Genomic DNA, 19,857 nt, shown 5'->3' with positions numbered 1-19,857 from the left:
TGCTAAGTGCCACTTTAGAGACAAATTGGCTTTCTAGTCCATGTCTACAGCTTTATCATACTGTACCCTGCCTCCTGGGCTTCGGAGGCCTTCTTGAGGGGTGACTGACATATACTACAAGCTGTGCATTGATTGTGCCACTCATGGTGAGAGAAAAAGTAAAAATGGAGCAGGTGGTACTGTTCCGGCTACCCTCAATGGCAGGCCTGCTGCCTGTAGTTTACTTTGGTCACTCAGAGTGGAACAAACAGGGCTGCAGGCCCAAGGGACCCCTATAACACCCATGCCCTGGGTACCACACTACCAACTAACAGAGACTTACACAAGAGGTATGGTCTCTGTCAGTTGAGGGTGCCAATTACACACATCAATTTTAGGGAGAGAGCCCTGGCATTGGAGCCTGGTTAGCAGCAGTCAGAGCACTGTCAGAGTCAGAAACCAGCATCTAGTAGTCCAAAGGGGGGCAAAAAGTGAGGGGACAGCTGCACAAAGTCTCGTTTTCATAGAGAGAGAGAAAAAGAGACAAAAGGGAAGCAGCAGAGAAAGAGACAGACAGATAGAAAGAGAGACAAAAGAAGAAATGGCAGAAAGAGTAGCAAGAGAGAGAGAAAAAGTGTCGTAATTGGCCCGGCCGCCTTAGCGATTAGCTGAACCTACACGTTGTCCTCCTTAACTTGGCTATATACGATAACGCCATTTTGAATGTTGCAGCGGCCATCTTAGACCATGAGCGGCCTCGTGGCCGACGTGCCCTTTAGTCCTTTCTCCGTTCCACTGACCACTCTTGTCTGCCCAGCAACAGGCTATTTTTAGTACCGGTCAAGCCACACATGCGCAGTTCCCACTGACCCGTAAACCTTCAGGAATGTGCCGCTAACTGACCAGTGGGTTTGAAACCCTCCAATGAGCTGGCAGTATCCCAAAACATGACCATATATGTCCCTAAAACTGTGTCTTAGCTTGTGCCACCTATATTTTATTGCCCCAAAATTGTATATAAACGGGGTCACACCGGTGTTCGGTGTGATACCTCTTGCATTACCGAAGGGTGCTGTTTGAGTGTACCACCACCCCATGGGGTCTTAATAAACTTGTTCTTTGCCTTTTACAGTTTCCGTGCCAACAGTTCTTGAGTGTGAGTGGGTTATCTCCGGAGCGTGTAGGCCTTGGGAACCCCGAAATACTTCAATTGGCGACTCTGGTGGGACTCATCGGCGACTCGGATGCCCGAAGGAGAGGTCGTGACGAAGGCTTGGAAACCCGCCATGGGCGCGCGCTGCCACGAGTGACCCGAGTCTTGGCTGCCACGGTGTTTTTTCCTTTCCTTCCGATCTGACCTTCCAGGTGGCGCCGGTCTCTGACTGAGTCTTCGAAGTGTCTGCATCGTTGAGAAAGAGCCGTTTGGCTGATTTGGCTTACAAGACCTTGGCAGTTTGAATCTGGACATTTGAGAGTTTGGTAAGCTTTGTGTTCGGTAAGGTAGTCTTCGGACGCTTACTGATGTTCTACGATTTGTGTTCGGTAAGGTAGTCTTCGGACGCTTACTGAAAATCTGTGCTTTGTGATCGGTGAGGTAGTCTTCGGACGCTTGCCGAGTTCTATGAACTTTGATTTGAGTTAGCTAACATTGTGACTTTGTGATCTTTGAACTTATATGTGTAGTGCACTTCACATAGGCAGGCATGTAGAGATGTTTCTCTAACTTTGTTTTTTTCCTTTGAGCGGCACAATCGTGTGGAGAACTGTAAGTGCCATTTGGTCTGGTGTCACGCTTTCGTGATACTTTTCGAACATGCCTGTTTTCAGCACACTCCGAGGGATGTGTTGTTTTGGAGAAGGTACCTCAATTAGGTTAGCGGAATCACAGCCGGCTCCCCCTGAGGGAACTCCAAATAGGGACATGTACATATAATTTGGCCTACCCCCTATTATGTACAGTAAATTATGGCATAAATACACCAAGGCCGATCCTGAATTGCAATGGCCTCTACACGGGTCGTATGATTTGAATAAAATACAATTTGTAGAGCAATGTATGTTTCAACGCAGGTCTAGACAAAACATGTTTGATTGTGTGCGAATGTGGGAGAAAGCGGCACGTGAGCGAATGAAGCGTGAGGTTGCCTTGGCGGACAAAGAGCAGCGCAAGGCTGCTCGGGATAAGGCTTTACAGCTTGAGGAAAAGGAGGCTCAGGAGAAGAAAGAAAGGGAGGAACGGGAACGTAATTTGCAAACGACTGGTCAGTTTCCTATTCGCCGACCACTTTATCCTGTCCTTAATAATGAAATTGATGATTTTTCTTTGTTAGATCGGTCACCGCCTCCGTACGTTTCACCGACGGCTCCGGCTGCGGATTCTGAGGATGATGGACAGGATCGGATGGGCCAGAAGGGGGTATCGGCTCTCAGGTTTAGTGCGGAGAGGTCCGCTCATTTACGCAGTTGGGCTCGTAAAGTGAATAAGCATTGTGTTACTCAGGAGCAGTTGTTAACAGAAAAGAAAGGGTGGTCGGATCTTGAATTAATGTATTTTCTGTCCAGTCTGGCGGATGAAGTTGTAAACGCATATCGTGAACTTTCTGATACGCTAGAGCCTAAAGTGTTGTCGGTGTATCGTGAGAATTTAGCTAAAGGTGATTTTGATCTTTCAGATGTTGACGACCTGTTCAAGCAATTGATCAAGCTGCGGGATGAGACAACCCACTTACGACAGGAACGAAAACGGAGGCAGAAGGAGTCCGAGCCGGACAATAGCGGGCAGGCTAAGGAGTGTTCTCTCCGTGGTTCAGATAAGAGTTCTGCGTTGCATGTTATGCCTATGCGTGAAGCCGCGCCTTTGTATGTTCCACCAAAAGGGGAAGGTACGGATGACGATAAATTGTCAAAGGATGCGAAAGGGTATTTTGTGTATAATTGGGTATACACGCCATGGAATAGAGCAGATGTTATGGCATTGAAAAATTCTTTACCTGATCTTCGGAAGAATCCGGCGGCATTTTATGAAGGGGTGGAGGGGGCTATATCGTCTTGTGTGATGACTCTTGTGGATATAGATTTGTTTTTTGGACTAATTTTACCACCTGATATGTGGAGACAAATTCGTAAAAATAATGATGAAACGATATTGGGGGGGACATGGAAAGACATAAATGCTGCAGATTTGGACAGAGAACCAGCATGTAAGCCTTGTCAGTTAATTCTAGATCTCCCGGCAGCTATTTTGAATAAATTAAAAACGCTCGTCCCCCCCAAAAAGATTGATTGGACTATGTTAACGTCGTGCAAGCAGAAACCCGATGAAACGGTCTCAGATTTCTTTACACGCTTCGAGGAGGCGTTCCATGATTACAGTGGTCAATCTTTAACTGACGATACGGGTCGGCATTTGTTTGTAGATAAGTATGTAGCTAATCTCCTACCGGAGATTGCAAAGCGATTGAAGTCGAGTGAGAGTTCCTGGGCCACGGCGACCCCTGCGTCCTTGTTAACTATGGCTCAGTATTATGAGCGGCAGGAAGTGGAGGCTAAAGAAGGTGTAGAGAAAAAGGCGAAGGAATTGAAAACGAAGGTGATGTTGGCGCAGGTTCGGGGAACACAGGGTAGAGGGAATGATAGAGGTAGACGAGGTGGAGGAAACGCATCGTATGGTCGTACGGACATTGCGGAGGATCAGTGTGCTTATTGTAAGGAGTTTGGGCATTGGGCCGAAGATTGTCCGGTACTTCGTGAGCAGCGTAGTCAGCGTGGTCGAGGAAGTGGAAGGTCAAGAGGAGGTTATACTGGAATGAGAGGTGGCGGAGGTGATCGTAGACAGGTTGAGGAGAGGGGCCGTGGCCAGGACGAACGAAATACGTTTGATAGACGGAATCAATATCAGATTTCGGAAGGAGAGAATGTGGAACATCAGGATTATGTGCATGCATAGGATTGCGTAGGATGGGGTAAGGAATCAGTTGAAGTGCCGGTAGATCAGCAAGGTCCATATGTAACAGCGGGTATTTTGGGTTCTACTGATCAATTTCTAGTCGACACAGGAGCTACTCGTAGCGCTCTGTCGAAAAACTTGGTTCCGAGGGCTCCCCTGTCTGGCGAAATGATTACGTGTGTAGGGTTTGATGGCACACCCTCCCCCAGCCCATTGTCCAAGCCCCTTGCACTATGCATTGACAAATACTTTAGTTTTGGCCAATTTTTGTTATCACCCCATACCCCAGACAATATCCTGGGCATTGATTTACTTAAATATTTCCGAGCAACAATACGCTGCGCTCCAGAGGGAGTGCGGGTTATTCTGAACGACAATTACCCTGACCCTGATAATTGCCCTGACCCTGACAGATTTTATGCCATTTTAGACATCCCTGCTTTGGCTTCCCTGCCGCACACGTTGTGGGCGACATCAGATACGGACGTGGGAGAGATGCGCATTCCACCAATACGCATTACTGTTAAGGAGGGGGCCCCTCTGCCACGAGTGCCACAGTATAAGATTTCGAAAGAAGGTGAAATTGCACTGACACATATTGTTCAGGACTTGATTTCTGCAGGGGTGGTGGAGGAGGTCCCTTATAATGTTTGTAACAGCCCTATTCTACCGATTCTTAAGAGAGACTCAGATGGCAAAATCTACCGATTTATTATTGATTTGCGTGAGATAAATAAAATTGTCATTCCCCAATACCCGGTGGTGTCTGATATCACGACTTTGCTTACTTTGGTTCCACCGACGGCCACCACCTTTAGCGTTATTGATTTAAAGAATGCGTTCTTTTCCATCCCTGTGCACCCAGATAGCAGATATCTGTTTGGTTTTACGCTCAATAATAAATCGTATAGATTTTGTCGTGTTCCCCAAGGATATACTGAAAGCCCTAGCATCTACAGCCAGGCTTTGAAACGACAACTAGATTCCTTTAAATTGCAGTCTGGCGTTGCGCTCATCCAGTATGTGGATGACCTTCTGCTGGCCGCCGACTCCTATGCACAATGTGAACAGAGTACACTTGCATTACTTTCCTTTTTGGCACAACACAATCACAAGGTTTCCAAGAAAAAGCTTCAATACTGTAGACCCCAGGTGACCTACCTCGGTCATCTGTTGTCTAAGGAGGGGCGGGCATTAACATCTGATCGAATTCAAGCAATTTTAGATACACCAGTCCCCCGCACGCAGAGAGATGTGCGTGCCTACATAGGGTTGACGTCCTTTTGTAGGCAATGGATCATGGGTTTTTCACATATCATAAAACCTTTGCTAGCATTACTGTCCAAAGCTACACCGATGCCTCTTGAGTGGACAGAAGAATGTCAGAAAGCTTTTGAACAGTTGAGACAGGCCCTTTGTTCTGCACCCGTGTTAGGAACACCAGACTACACGAAACTTTTCACATTGTACGTGCACGAGAATGATGGGTGATAAGCAGAGACCATGTGCATACTTCTCTGCCATTTTGGATCCTGTAGCACAAGGGTTGCCTGGGTGTTTTCGAGCGGTAGCGGCAACAGCAGTAGCCATACGACAGAGTGAGGGTATAGTGTTATCACACAAATTGTTGGTGTTAGTCCCTCACGCAGTAGATGCCCTGTTAAATCAAACAAAGACCCAATACCTCACGAGTGCACGACTTACAGGATACGAGCTGACACTCTTAGCGCCACACATAACATTGAAAAGATGCGCTACTTTGAACCCTGCCACTTTATTGCCCTATCCGGCCGAGGAGGGTCAGGAAGAAAAACATCACGACTGTGTTTTCCTGACTGAGGAACAGACAAAGGGTCGTGTTGACTTACAGGATGTGCCACTTCCTGATGTGGATGGGGAACTGTGGGTTGATGGATCGTGTTTAAGGCTGCCAGATGGTACGACTTCCGCAGCATATGCGATCACGACTCTTAAGACGGTGGTAGAAACAGCTAGGATACCACAAAAATCGGCTCAGGCAGCAGAGCTGATAGCCTTAACAAGAGCCTGCGAATTGAGTGCCGGATTATGTGTGAACATATACACGGACAGCCGGTATGCCTTTGGAGTGGCCCATGACTTCGGGCTTCTTTGGAGGGAACGCGGGTTTCTGACATCACACGGGGAGCACATTATGCACGGAGAGCTAGTGCGTGATCTCCTAAATGCGTTGCTTAGCCCTAAAAAAGTAGCGATAGTGAAGTGCAGTGCCCATAAGAAGATTACGGATAAAGTGGGTCAAGGAAATGCCTTTGCAGACAGCATAGCAAGGCAGACGGCTATGTCCCGAACTAGCTCCCCTATGTACGTAGTACAATCACAGGCTGAGAGATGGAGTGATGCTAGAGCAGAGATACGGGATATTCAAAAATCAGCCACAGAATCTGAACTTGCGGCTTGGGCAGCAGATGGGGTACTAGATGACGAGGGTTGTTGGAGAAGCAAAGACATGGAGAAGTGGAAATTGCCTGCGGCTTACTTACAGGCGATGGTCCAGATGACACATGGACTGGCCCATGTCGGAGCTCTTGCAATCACTCGGCTTTTAACACGAGTTTGGGAACATCCCGAGATTGCGAATACTGCAAAGAGAGTAGTGCAGACCTGCCTGGTATGCTTGCAACACAATCCTGGAAAGGGGACCCATACTCCGAAAGGAGGGTTCGTTCCACCTTCTGCACCGTTTGAAGTGCTTCAAATGGATTACATCCAACTCGAGCGCTGCAATAACCTGAAGTACGTCCTAGTGGTGGTGTGTGCTTTTAGCAAATGGGTTGAGGCCTACCCCACGAAAGACAATACGGCTTTGACAACAGCTAAGGTGTTGCTTAAGGAATTCTTTCCTCGCTTTGGAGTTTGCAAATTTTTGTGGAGCGATAATGGGCCCCATTTTGTTGGAAAGATTGTGGAATATGTACTGAAGGGGTTAGGGATTCAGCAAAAGTTCCACGCTGTATTCCACCCTCAGTCAGCAGGTTTGGTCGAGCGGTACAATGCCACGTTGAAGCTTAAGCTGGCCAAAATTGTGGCGTCTACATCGTTGAAGTGGCCAGATGCGTTGCCGCTAGCACTACTATCTCTTAGATCAGTACCCCACTCACGAACTGGCCTTACGCCCTATGAGGTGGTGTTTGGCCGCCCTATGAATATCTGGGGGGTGCCCAAGCCGCGATTAATACATGATGTGCCTTGTGTTATGATGAGTGATTATTTGGCACGATTAACAAATGATTTGCTCTCTATTCATCAACAGGTTCGAGAAGCGCTCCCTGATAACTCTACTGGAGAGGGCCATGATCTTCGTCCTGGTGACCATGTAATGGTCCGCTCGTTTGAGAGAGCAAGCAGTCTGGAGCCCAGGTGGAAGGGCCCCGAGCAGGTCCTCCTGGCGACCCGCACCGCAGTACGAGTGACAAACAGGAAGCGGTGGGTGCATTCGACACATTGTCGCCGTGTCTCTCCGGATCTGGTGACTCCTGCTGTGTTGACTGATCATAAGGAGATCTTGGAGAAAGAAAAGAGCCCAGCTGTGACGTCGGCCGAAGTGGAGGGAGCCTTCCCGGACCAATCTGCTACCGGAAGAGAGCGCTACGATCTACGTCCATGATAAGAAGATTTTTGTTCTTTTTTAATGACTGGTTGGTTACCGCTCCAGGTTTGTGAAACGGAAACCGGGAATTCCAAGGGGGGGGGATCAGTTCTGCCAGAGTAGCGACACCCGTCTTGGCCCGGAGAAGAAAACAACGGCTACCTCGGAGTTCAGCACCGCATTTTTCTTTTTTTAGGTATACACGCACGTGTATCTGGGACAATTTGTGAACAATTTGTGAACAATTTGCGCCACTTGAGACTTTGCACAAACTTTCTTGAACTATGGCATCAACGGCATCTCGTGATAAGAAAATATTGGGCGCCTTTCTCTTTGTTTTAACCATTGTGGTGATAGCTGTTATGGCCTGGGTAGTCGAACTTGTGGTGCCTGTACGTGAACATTTGCTGCCGACTACCCCGGCACCGTCTGAACATTTCCATTTTACATTGCCTTTCCATGAAGAGCGCCACCGCCAAACGTATTTAAATAACAGCTTCATTCAGATTCTTCACCACACGCATAATATGACCAATACCTCTAACTGCTGGGTGTGTGGAATGTTGCCTGGGCACCAGAAGAGAGGGGGCACCCCACTTATTCCACTCCCGTTTTCACACAATGGGTCATGCAACGCCTGGTACACCCTCCTCTTTACTCTGAGATGGCCAACTAAAGGGGGGGTGCTTTTCCGTTTGAATAAAGTATGTTCCCATGACAAGGATGGGTTTCCCCGGGCTGAGGGCACACGTTTCGAATGGGAAGAGTACAGGCCTGACAATGTATCTGCCCCACGTGTATATAGCAATCAGCAAAATGTGAATGTATCTAGTGCTCATGTCATAAATGTCATTGCTACAAAAGCCGATCTATGTATTAGAAACAAGGGCACGATTGCAGTGGGGAAAAGTGAATGTAACATTACTCTCACGTTTGATAGCCCGAATGGCATTTCATTTGTTGCATCTCGAAATACATACTTTATCTGTGGAACGAAGGGGTACCATCAGCTTCCAGTGGGGTGGTTGGGCACGTGCTACGTATCGTTTGTGCTACCTCCTGTATTCATTGCCCCTCCAATGTACCACAATGATTACACATTGTACCACGATTTCGTTTTGAACAGGGTTAAACGAACTGTTGCCCTAGAGGACATTGATCAAACGGACACTGCATTACAACAGTATGTGGATTTCAATCTGGGACTATTCTCCTTTGTGGGGGCTGCATTGAACAGCCGGAAAATAAGACGACTGACACGCGTTGTTGAGGCTGTTGCGAATGACACTGCCGTTGCCCTGGGGAATATTACCGAGAAACTACAGATTTCCAGAATTGTCACCCTCCAAAATCGAATGGTTTTGGACGTTGTTTTGGCTGATCGTGGGGGGGCATGTAGAATTATCGGAAGCAGCTGTTGCGTATACGTCCCAGACAATTCTCCATCTGTGTATGATGCTATTTCCAAGCTGCATAAAATAGCTGCTGAAATACACCCGGACAATGGAACTTGGACACTTTCAGGATGGTTCTGGTCCATGATTGCAACTTGGGGCTGGAAACTGTTGACAATTCTCTGTATACTTGTGGGAGCAATGTTCTTTATATGCTTATGTATTCAATGTGGCCCAGCCTTATGTTCAATGTGTCTATCAGCTTGCCTACCATCACGACGAGCTCTTGCCCATGACAAAATGATGCTGCACAAAGAGGTGACACAAATTATGTCAATAGACATTGAGGACGAACATCCTGACTATGTTCATTATGAGGTAGATTCAGCTAAACGCTAAAAGGGTCGTCTGTCGTAATTGGCCCGGCCGCCTTAGCGATTAGCTGAACCTACACGTTGTCCTCCTTAACTTGGCTATATACGATAACGCCATTTTGAATGTTGCAGCGGCCATCTTAGACCATGAGCGGCCTCGTGGCCGACGTGCCCTTTAGTCCTTTCTCCGTTCCACTGACCACTCTTGTCTGCCCAGCAACAGGCTATTTTTAGTACCGGTCAAGCCACACATGCGCAGTTCCCACTGACCCGTAAACCTTCAGGAATGTGCCGCTAACTGACCAGTGGGTTTGAAACCCTCCAATGAGCTGGCAGTATCCCAAAACATGACCATATATGTCCCTAAAACTGTGTCTTAGCTTGTGCCGCCTATCTTTTATTGCCCCAAAATTGTATATAAACGGGGTCACACCGGTGTTCGGTGTGATACCTCTTGCATTACCGAAGGGTGCTGTTTGAGTGTACCACCACCCCATGGGGTCTTAATAAACTTGTTCTTTGCCTTTTACAGTTTCCGTGCCAACAGTTCTTGAGTGTGAGTGGGTTATCTCCGGAGCGTGTAGGCCTTGGGAACCCCGAAATACTTCAAAAGCATCAGGTGAGAGAGAGAAAGCAGTGTAGGAGAGTAAGGTCTGCTTCCTATGGTAACCCCCACTTTTTGCTGAGATACTCTGGTTTTTCGACTTTAGTGTGGCTGTGGGCCTGCTAATCAGACCCACATCCCAGCTGTTCTCTCTCTAAATTGATACCATGTACTTTAGGTACATGCCAGATTGGATATTGGATCACCCTTGTGAGTCCCTGTACAGTGTACCCTAGGTACCCAGGGCATAGGTGCATCCAAGGCCTACCAGGGGCTGCAGCATGTATTATGCCACCCCTGGCTGGCCCACTAAACTGACACCACTGGCTGATCACTCAGCTGGGGCAAGGTACTGTAATCACCCCTTGCTTGGATAGTAGCCCTATATCCACCTTATATATAGACACATAGTAACCTATAAGTCACTCCTACGGCAGGCCTTAACAATCCTGGAGGCAGAGTGCTTGGTTTTTATGTGAGAAGGTACTCTGGCATGAGCTGAGCCCCTCTGCAGCTTTCGGAACCATGTCCTTATAACTGTTCTATGATATAGCCTTACCATATACTCTTAAGTGCATTATAATCCTTACGGTTAATGCTAACTTAGGGTTGGCTTTATCAAAACATGTCGTGTAAGGTGTCAAACACTTTGGAATACTACCCCCTCGCAAGTTCTGGTGACGGGGATAGCATTCCACCCTTCTAGAGGGACAAGACATGTAGTTACTGCTTTACCCGGTTGAAGTTAAACAGAGCCTCAGCATCACAAAATGGATGCTGTTGCCACAGACACGAGTCTGACCTCCTGCAGCTGGACGAAACTCCAGCAGGGGAGGCCTGGACAATAGGTTTCCTGTCGAGGGAGGTGCCTGCAACTCCCCAGACAGCGGGATATGTATTGGTGCAGGGTGGGCTTAAAGGATCTGGCAATTCCAGACACTGCCTGGGACACACAAGGTGGCCCATGCATAGCCCGGTTCAAACCAGTTGCGGGGGCACTCCAGTCCCATCTCTGGCATGAAACTGGACAAAGGGAAAGGGGTGTAACCACCCCCTTCCCTGGTCCCACCCATAGGAGGGAACTAGCAGGTAATCCAGCCCCTAAGATTAGTATATAGGTAGGAGCTGAGTCTAGAGACTTTAGATTATCCTGGAACGAAACTCTGTTTGCTGAACTCTTGGACCTTCAACATTTTACTTGACTAGAAGACTGAAGAAATCTCCCTTGTGGTCAAGGAGTGACCACCCTGTGCAAACAGGCACCAACTAGCAAATTGCCACTTTACTTTGTCGACGCTCCTGAAGGATCCAGACAACCCTGCTTCACAGGACTGGACTCCCCAGACTTCTCTGACCTCGACCCACATCTCCAGCAAAGCTGAGACCCGTGGTAGACACGAGAGACGTGGGACCGGATACCCTGGCCATCTTGCTCTTTGCTAACTGCGCAGCTCCTGAGGCCTCCTCAAAGTTGTGCATTGGGGATTGAGAAGCCCCAAACCCAAACACCATCTGCACCGAAGCTCAGCCCTTCACACTCCACGAGTGTCGCGAGGGGCCACTTCTGCCTTTTTAGCTTGACAGGTCTTTGCGGTTGCTAACCCGCTGGCTAGTGAGCCCTCTGAAGACGAACCCGTGAATCAACACCACTGGCCTGGTTGCTCCAGGCTTGCTCCTGCTTCCCTAAAAAGGAGAAGCACTCCAGACCTTGCTGGTCTGACCTGAAGCGAATCTTACTTCCTGCATGGGCTGCATTTGCCAAGGCTTTGTGGTCTAATCTGGATACCGACGCTGCAGACAACCAGATCCTTTGTGGGACAGCTCGTATCCTGCTCCTGGTTGTCGTTGATACTTCCAGGACCACGTGACTACGGAGACAAACTCCACCATCTTCACCTGAAGCACCCAACATCGCCTGGTTCCTTCCGGGTTCTATCCTGGTCACTGGCTAGTGACCTAGACTCTGTCCCCTCTGCTTTCAGGTTCTTCACTGCTCCGATCCACCCTTAGATCCACCCGGACACTCTTCTCCTGGTCGCCTGCAGCACTTCTTTGCAGCTCTCCATAAGAAACAGCGAGGAAACCCGACACGATTTGAGACCTATGCACCCGGCTTCCCTGGGTGAGGTAACAGGAGTTCTCCGGTGCTCCAGTGGGTATTGACTATCCTAGTGTCCTAGTTAAGGGGGTTTCTTCGTAGTCCATCCGGAAGTATCCTTGATCAACTAAACGATAACTTTTACGTTCCCATTCAAAGTCCATGAGAACCCGCGTGTGTATTTAGTCACTGCACGGCCTCCTACTTCCTAACCTTTGCTTGTCTAGTGTAGCCCCAGCGATTCCCTAGGCCCTAGGCCTACTCTGTATTTCTGTCATGGTATTTATACCACTTTTTTAGTATATGATTTGCGTGGCCCCTAGGGCCAAACTGTATTTGTGAAACTTAACGTATGCTTAGTAAGTCACTTGTGCTGTATCTCGAACCCTGACCTCATAAAGAGTTCAGGGGGGTTGTGTTAGAAATAAATACAAATATATTTTATATATATACCTGGTGTGGTGTCCTTTCATTTGATATTCAAGGGAATATCTTGGTAAAACAAACAGATTTACATGCTCTCTGACATTTTAGCCTAAGACTGCTCTGTCCATGCTACCACTAGGATAGCTGGTCTATAAGGTTGACTTATTTATTATTTTTTATTTATTTTGAGTATTTGTAAAGCGCAGCTGATACCTTGCAGGCTTCCTGGCGCTGGAGAATACTCTGCTGACGGATAGCCGGAGTAACTAGCGGACGGGCAGACTTTAGGGGAAAAGCCAGGTCTTGATGCGTTTCCTAAATGAAAGAAGTTGTGAGATCTGGCGTATGTCAATGGGCAGACTGTTCCATAACTTGGCCGCTGCGACCCTGAAAGATCTGCCCCCGGTTCTGGCTTTATTGAATCTGGGCACCTTTACCAGACAGGCCGAAGATGAGCGTAAGTCTCTGGTCGGAGTGTACCACAGAAACAAGGCTTACAGAGGTCTGGGCCCGAGTCCGTGCAGAGCCTTAAAGACAATGCAGAGGGACTTGAATGCCACACGCTGCTTTAAGGGTAGCCAATGTAGCTCGGCCAGAGCTGCTGTGGCCGAAGACCTCCTCGTCCAGCCAAGAGCCAGCTTGGCGGCGGCAGATTGAATTCGTTGTAGTCGGTCCATCAGCGTGACTGGAGACTCAAGGAGCAGGGCGTTACAATAGTCGAGGCGACTGAGTATCGTACACCTGACTATCGACGCCCGGGCTTGTGCAGGGAGAAGTGGCATGATTTTACGCAGGGAGCGTAGCAGGGCTGTACAGATCCCCACTGTTTTTGCTGCCTGGGTTTCCATACTCAGCTTGTTATCGAGCATGGCTCCTAAGTTGCGGACTGAGGAGACTGGCAGAGGTTTGTCTCTAGTCTCTGGAGGCCAGAATTCACTCGGAAACTGGCGGGGTATGTTGGTGCCCGCACAAAATAGAACCTCTGTTTTAGAGGAATTAAATTGTAGGGAGTTTCTGTGGAGCCACCCAGCCGTCTCTCTTAAGCAATCGTGGAAGGTGGATAAAGGAATGGAATCTTCTCCTTCCCAAGAGAGGGTGAGCTGCGTGTCATCAGCGTAATTTATTGTTTTTATCCCAAAGGACTTGATTAACTTGATTAGCGGGATGAGGTACACGTTAAAAAGAATAGGGCTGATGGAGGAGCCCTGGGGAACTCCCTGGGGCACCGGTGCAAAGGTGGATTGGAATGGGGGGAGGGAGACAGCCTGTCTTCTGTCCCGCAGACAGGAGTGAAACCAGAGCAGCGCTGTGCCATCCACACCTACTTCACCGAGTCTCTGCAGCAACGTACTGTGGTTGACCGTGTCGAATGCGGCAGACAGGTCCAGCAGTATCAAAGCCACTGGCTGGCCCCTGTCTGCACGCATGCGAAGGTCCTCCATGGCTGTCAAGACCGCTGTTTCGGTGCCGTGGGCAGGACGGAATCCGAACTGATGATCGTCTAGAAGGTTGTTCTGTTCTAGGTGGCAGGAAAGGCAAGAACTGACCCATCGTTCAGCGACTTTCGCTGGAAATGGCAATAGGGAGATGGGTCGGTAGTTAGATAGACAATCTGGGCTCAGGGAGGGTTTTTTTAGGAGTGGAGTGACAAGCGCCTGTTTCCACGGGGTTGGGACGTAACCACTGTGCAAGGACTGGTTACATATTTGGCGCATGGTGCCAAAAAGTTCAGTTCCAAAATTTTTTCAAATTTTAGGAGGCAAGGGGTCGAGAGGGGAACCCGAGGTAATACCATGCGCCAGTCTTTCAAACTCGGAGGCCGGGATAGGAGGAAATTCCCGTAATCTGGCCGTAAGGCCAGAGCCTAGAGACGTCAGGTTTTGAGAGCTGGTGCTGGGTCCCTGCATGTTGGGGGCTCCCAAAGAAGGAGGTGTTTTCAGGTTTTGAATGATGGGGTTTATTTTTTTGATGAAAAACACTGCGAGATTATCACAGAGGGCTTGGGTGGGGGGCTGTGTGGAGATGACACAGTCTGGATGGGTTAAGTTTTTAAGTATCTGAAAAATACTTTTTGAACTATTGGTGGCATTGGTAATGATGGAGCAATAATATTTGGCCTTATTTTGGGCGATGGCAGTTTTGTACGCCCGGAGGTTTTCTTTCCAAAGAGTTTTGTTAGTGTCAGAATAGCCTTGCCTCCATCTTCTCTCTGCTTGTCTGCAGGCTAGTTTGAGTGCTCTTAATGAGTCGTCGAACCATGGGGCAGGTACTCGTCTCTTTGGTTTGCCCTTTTTCTGAGGGACGAGGCGTTCCGAGATGTTGGAAATCCTTGAGCAAAGGGACAGATAGTTAACCTCTACCGATTGAGTGATGGAAAAGCTGTCTTCCACCTCAAATACTGGGCCAGTCAGTCTTAGGTTATCCAGAGCCTTCCAGTCTCTGTACGAAGAGTCGAGGTCGGGGCGGAGTGCCGGTCTGCAAGACCTGCTGCCGGCTATGTGAAATTTAATAAGCGCATGGTCGGTCCAGCACATCGGCAGAATATCGCTCAGGAATACTAGATGGGGAGAGGAGAAGATTAGATCGAGCTGGTGCCCTGCTGAATGTGTGGGTTTATTAACCAGCTGGGAAAGTCCCATACCTTCACAGGAAAGTAAAAGATTGTTAAGGGCGGAGTCTAGGCTGCCGTTAGGCCATAGGTTGAAATCGCCCAAAACGATCAATTTATTATGAGAAGTAGCCATATTGGTAAGAGTGGTGAGGAGCGACTCCTGCTGAGTGGAGTTAAAAGCTCCCGGCGGGCGGTATCAAATCACAGCTGTGAAGGTTGTTCCGGAGTGGCTGTCGATTGAGAGGCCAAGTATTTCGGTACCAGGCACTGGGTCCATAACAAGGGTTTTTATGGACCAGGAAGCTCTATAAATTATACCGACTCCACCACCCGACCCTTAGGTCTTGGGAGATGCAGAATTTTAAAGTCTTGTGGACAAACCCAATCCAGTTCTATATTGCAATCTGAGTGGGTCCAAGTCTCCGTCAGGAATAAAGCGTCAAGATGGTGATTGTCAATGAGCTGAGAGATTCCGTTAGCGTGTTTGGGCAGGGACCTGACGTTCAGCAGGCCACCCGACAGTAAACCTTTGCAGGCAAAGTCGTGCAGAGGATAGGCTGTGTCCAAGAAGGACAGATGACCTTCATGTGCGAAATCTCAAAGATGAAGTAAAGCCTCACGCGCCAGGTGCGGAGGGCTAATGGTGGACACCATAAGGGTCGTTTGGACTGGTGCAAGGTGCTCACTAGAATAATGGACATCACATATTAGGCCAACTTCTCACAAGCAGCAAAGAGGGAGAAGGAGAGAGAGAACGAGAGCAAGTGAAAGCAGCAGAGAGGGAGAGACGAAATGAATGGAGTAGAGAGGTAGAGAGAGACGAGAGGGAGAAAGAGCGAGAAGAGGGAGGGAGAGAGAGGGAGAGAACGAGAGCGGGTGAAAGCAGCAGAGAGGGAGAGACGAAATGAATGGAGCAGAGAGGTAGAGAGAGAGAGAGAGAGAGCGAGCGAGAGCGAGAGAGAGAGAGAGAGGAAGTAGGAAAGAGAGAGAACAAGAGCGAGTGAAAGCAGCAGCGAGAGAGCTGCCAGACATACAGTTAAAGAGGGCGCAGAGGCACTGTGAGATGCCTGCCTGCTGCTGTTGGTCTTCCACTTACCTCCCTCATTGTTGTCTAATGCTCCGGGTTGCAGGCTCCCTCCTCGCCACGTCAACAGCAGCACAAGAAGTTGGAGAACTAAGTGCCTCGAAGCCATAGCCGCAGATGCTCATCTAGTGCTAAAAGAGAACAGGCCTGTGAACAATGGCAGGGGATGAATCGTCTTCACAATCTGGTGTCATTAATACCAAAATAGAACTGTGGGGCTTCTGTTCTGCGTAGCATTCGTGGTCTGTCGAAACCCCTGCCCACAGTGGGATGAACACCTCCCTTCAAGGTGTCAGAGACACTGCTTCCAGCCCTAACGCGGGATGCATTCTGGGTGCTGTAGTCTTGTTTTGATTCTACTGAACTAATTGCACACCTGAATCAGTGATTTTGGGGTGGAATATTCAGGACAGGAGTCAGTCTCACCAATGACCTGGTGAGAGGGGTTCACGCCAGCCCACAGGAAGATGAGTGCGGGGTGAAGCATCCCACCCGCGGGCGAGAGTGGTAAGGGGTATGAGGAGCTATCTAGCTACAGACAAGAGGGGTAAAAGAACTACAATACCCACAGCCATGAGGGGTAAAGGAACTAACTTACCCACAGCCACGAGGGGTAAAGGAACTACCCTACCCACAGACATGAGGGGTAAAAGAACTCCCGTACCCACATACACGAGGGGTAAAAGAACTACCCTACCCACAGCCAAGAGGGGTAAAGGAACTACCTTACCCACAGCCAAGAGGGATAAAAGAACTACCCTACCCCCAAACAAGAGGGGTAAAAGAACTACCCTACCCACAGACACAAGGGATAAAAGAACTCCCGTACCCACGTACACGAGGGGTAAAAGAACTACCCTACCCACAGACGAGGGGTAAAAGAACTACCCTACCCACAGACAAGAGGGGTAAAGGAACTACCTTACCCACAGCAAAGAGGGATAAAAGAACTACACTACCCACAAACAAGAGGGGTAAAAGAACTACCCTACCCACAGACACAAGGGATAAAGGAACTACCCTACTCACAGACAAGAGGGGTAAAAGAACTACCTTACCCACAGACAAGAGGGGTAAAAGAACTACCCTACCCACAGACAAGAGGGGTAAAGTAACTACCCTTCTAACAGACAAGAGGGGTAAAAGAACTACCTTACCCACAGACACAAATGGGCAAAGAGTTACACTATCCACAGACAGGAGGGGGCAGAGAGACCCATCCTACTCACAGAACGGAGGGGCAGAGAGCTAAACTACCCATGGACAGGATAGGGCAGAGAGCTACCCTACCCATGGACAGGAGGGGGCAGAGAGAACTACCCTGCCTACAGACAGGATAGGGCAGAGAGCAAAACTACCCATGGACAGGAGAGGGCAGAGAGCAAAACTACCCATAGACAGGATGGGGCAGAGAGCCACCCTACCCACTGACAGGAGAGGTAGAGAGAGCTACACAACCCATGGACAGGAGGGTGTAGAAAGATCTACCATACCTACAGGCAGGAGGGGGCAGATAACTATAAAACCCATGGATAGGAGGGGGCAGAGAGAGCTACTTTACCCACGAACAGGAGTGGGTAGAGAGCAAAACTACCCGCAGACAGGAGGTGCAGAAAGCTACACTACCCATGGACAGGAGTAGGGTAGAGAGCTACACAACCCATGGACAGGAGGGGGCAGAGAGCAATGCTACCACAGACAGGAGGGGGCAGAGAGCTGAACAACCCATGGATAGGAGGGGGCAGAGAGTAAAAGTAGCAATGGACAGGAAAGGGTAGAGAGTAATACTACCAACAGACAGGATGGGACTGAGAGCTACACTATCCACAGACAGGAGGGGGCACAGAGCTACCCCCAACCCACAGACAGGAGGGGACAGAGAGATACCCCCAACCCACAAACAGGACGGGCAGGGAGCTACACTATCCACAGACAGGAGGGGGCACAGAGCTACCCCCAACCCACAGACAGGAGGGGACAGAGAGCTACCCCCAACCCACAGACAGGAGGGGGCAAAGAGCTACCCCCAACCCACAGACAGGAGGGGACAGAGAGATACCCCCAACCCACAAACAGGAGGGGGCAGAGAGCTACACTATCCACAGACAGGAGGGGGCACAGAGCTACCCCCAACCCACAGACAGGAGGGGACAGAGAGCTACCCCCAACCCACAGACAGGAGGGGGCAGAGAGCTACCCCCAACCCACAGACAGGAGGGGGCAGAGAGATACCCCCAACCCACAAACAGGAGGGGGCAGAGAGCTACCCCTCACCCCCACACAGACAGGAGGGGACAGAGAGCTACACTGTTCAGAGACAGGAGTGGGCAGAGTTATCTCCCCCCACAGACAGGAGGGGGCAGAGTGCTACCCACAGGCAGGGGGCAGAGCCCTACACTTCCCACAGACAGGCGGGGACAGAGGGCTACCTTATTCACAGACAGGAGGGGGCGGTGAGCTACCCCCTCATCCCCACACAGGCAGGAGGGGGCAGAGAGCTACTCCCTCATCCCCACACAGACAGGAGGGGGCAGAGAGCTACCCAATCCACAGTTAGGAGGGGGCAGAGAGCTACAATGCTCAGAGACAGGAGTGGGCACAGAGTTACCTCCCCCCATAGACAAGAGGGGGCAGGGTGCTACCCTACCCTTAGACAGGAGGGGACAGAGAGAGCTACTCACAGGCAGGGGGGCAGAGACCTACACTTCCCACAGACAGGCGGGCACGGTGCTACCCACAGGCAGGGGGGGGCAGAGCCCTACACTTCCCACAGACAGGCGGGGCAGAGGGCTACCCTATTCACAGACAGGAGGGGGCGGTGAGCTACCCCCTCATCCCCACTCAGACAGGAGGGGGCAGAGAGCTACCCAATCCACAGTTAGGAGGGGGCAGAGAGCTACACTGTTCAGAGACAGGAGTGGGCACAGAGTTACCTCCCCCACAGACAGGAGGGGGCAGGGTGCTACCCTACCCTTAGACAGGAGGGGACAGAGAGAGCTATTCACAGGCAGGGGGGCAGAGACCTACACTTCCCACAGACAGGCGGGGGAAGAGGGCTACCCTATTCACAGACAGGAGGGGGCGGTGAGACACTGTGTGGAGTGTGAACACCAGGAAATCCAGACGCAGGCTTTATCAAAAGGTAAGCATTTATTCTCATCAGTAAGGACCCGTGATGGTGAGCTCCCATCCAGTTCCAGGTCAGCAGTCAACTGACTGACCAGCAGCTACTAGCTAGAACTGTTTAGGAACTTGTAGGGTCAGTCATAAAGTAAAACAGACCACAGGTAGTGTTTTAAAAGAAAAGTCCTGTGCGTGAGCACGCAAAGAGCACGAGCAAGGCAACACAAAGAAGAATACCACATCAACCCCCCTTAACAGAACTAAGACAAAACATAATCATGTAATCTAGCAAAATACTATGAGGATGAAATACTAGGACAGCTGGGTAATGTTAACTTGTATAGGAAACTTTCTAACAACCCCATATTCAAGGTAACTAAACTTATCAATGATCATTTGAAACTCTGGTATGCGGCTGGATTACTAAATGAGGATGAATATAAATATTTAACAGTGGACAAACCTAATTTTCCATGTCTATATTGCCTGCCTAAAATCCATAAAAATTCTACTAGACCACCAGGGAGACCTATTGTGTCTGGGGTGGGAGGACCAACTGAAAAATTATCTGAGTTTGTAGACACATATCT

At 49.4% G+C, this 19,857-nt stretch overlaps 1 protein-coding gene across 1 annotated transcript in view; it reads right to left on the bottom strand.

Moving 5' to 3' along the window:
- Window positions 1-19,857, bottom strand: part of LOC147709888 (uncharacterized) — a 153,625-nt gene that overhangs the window by 120,531 nt on the left and 13,237 nt on the right. The window contains exon 2 of the mRNA XM_086928327.1: window positions 16,157-16,275. Within this exon, the coding sequence (XP_086784453.1) occupies window positions 16,157-16,253 (97 nt within the window). The 5' untranslated portion in view covers window positions 16,254-16,275. The remainder of the gene's footprint in view (window positions 1-16,156; window positions 16,276-19,857) is intronic.

Source organism: Lissotriton vulgaris, chromosome 6, assembly GCF_964263255.1.
Source record: "Lissotriton vulgaris chromosome 6, aLisVul1.2, whole genome shotgun sequence".
NCBI classification, from domain to species: domain Eukaryota; kingdom Metazoa; phylum Chordata; class Amphibia; order Caudata; family Salamandridae; genus Lissotriton; species Lissotriton vulgaris.
This window is presented reverse-complemented; position numbering and strand designations above follow the sequence as displayed.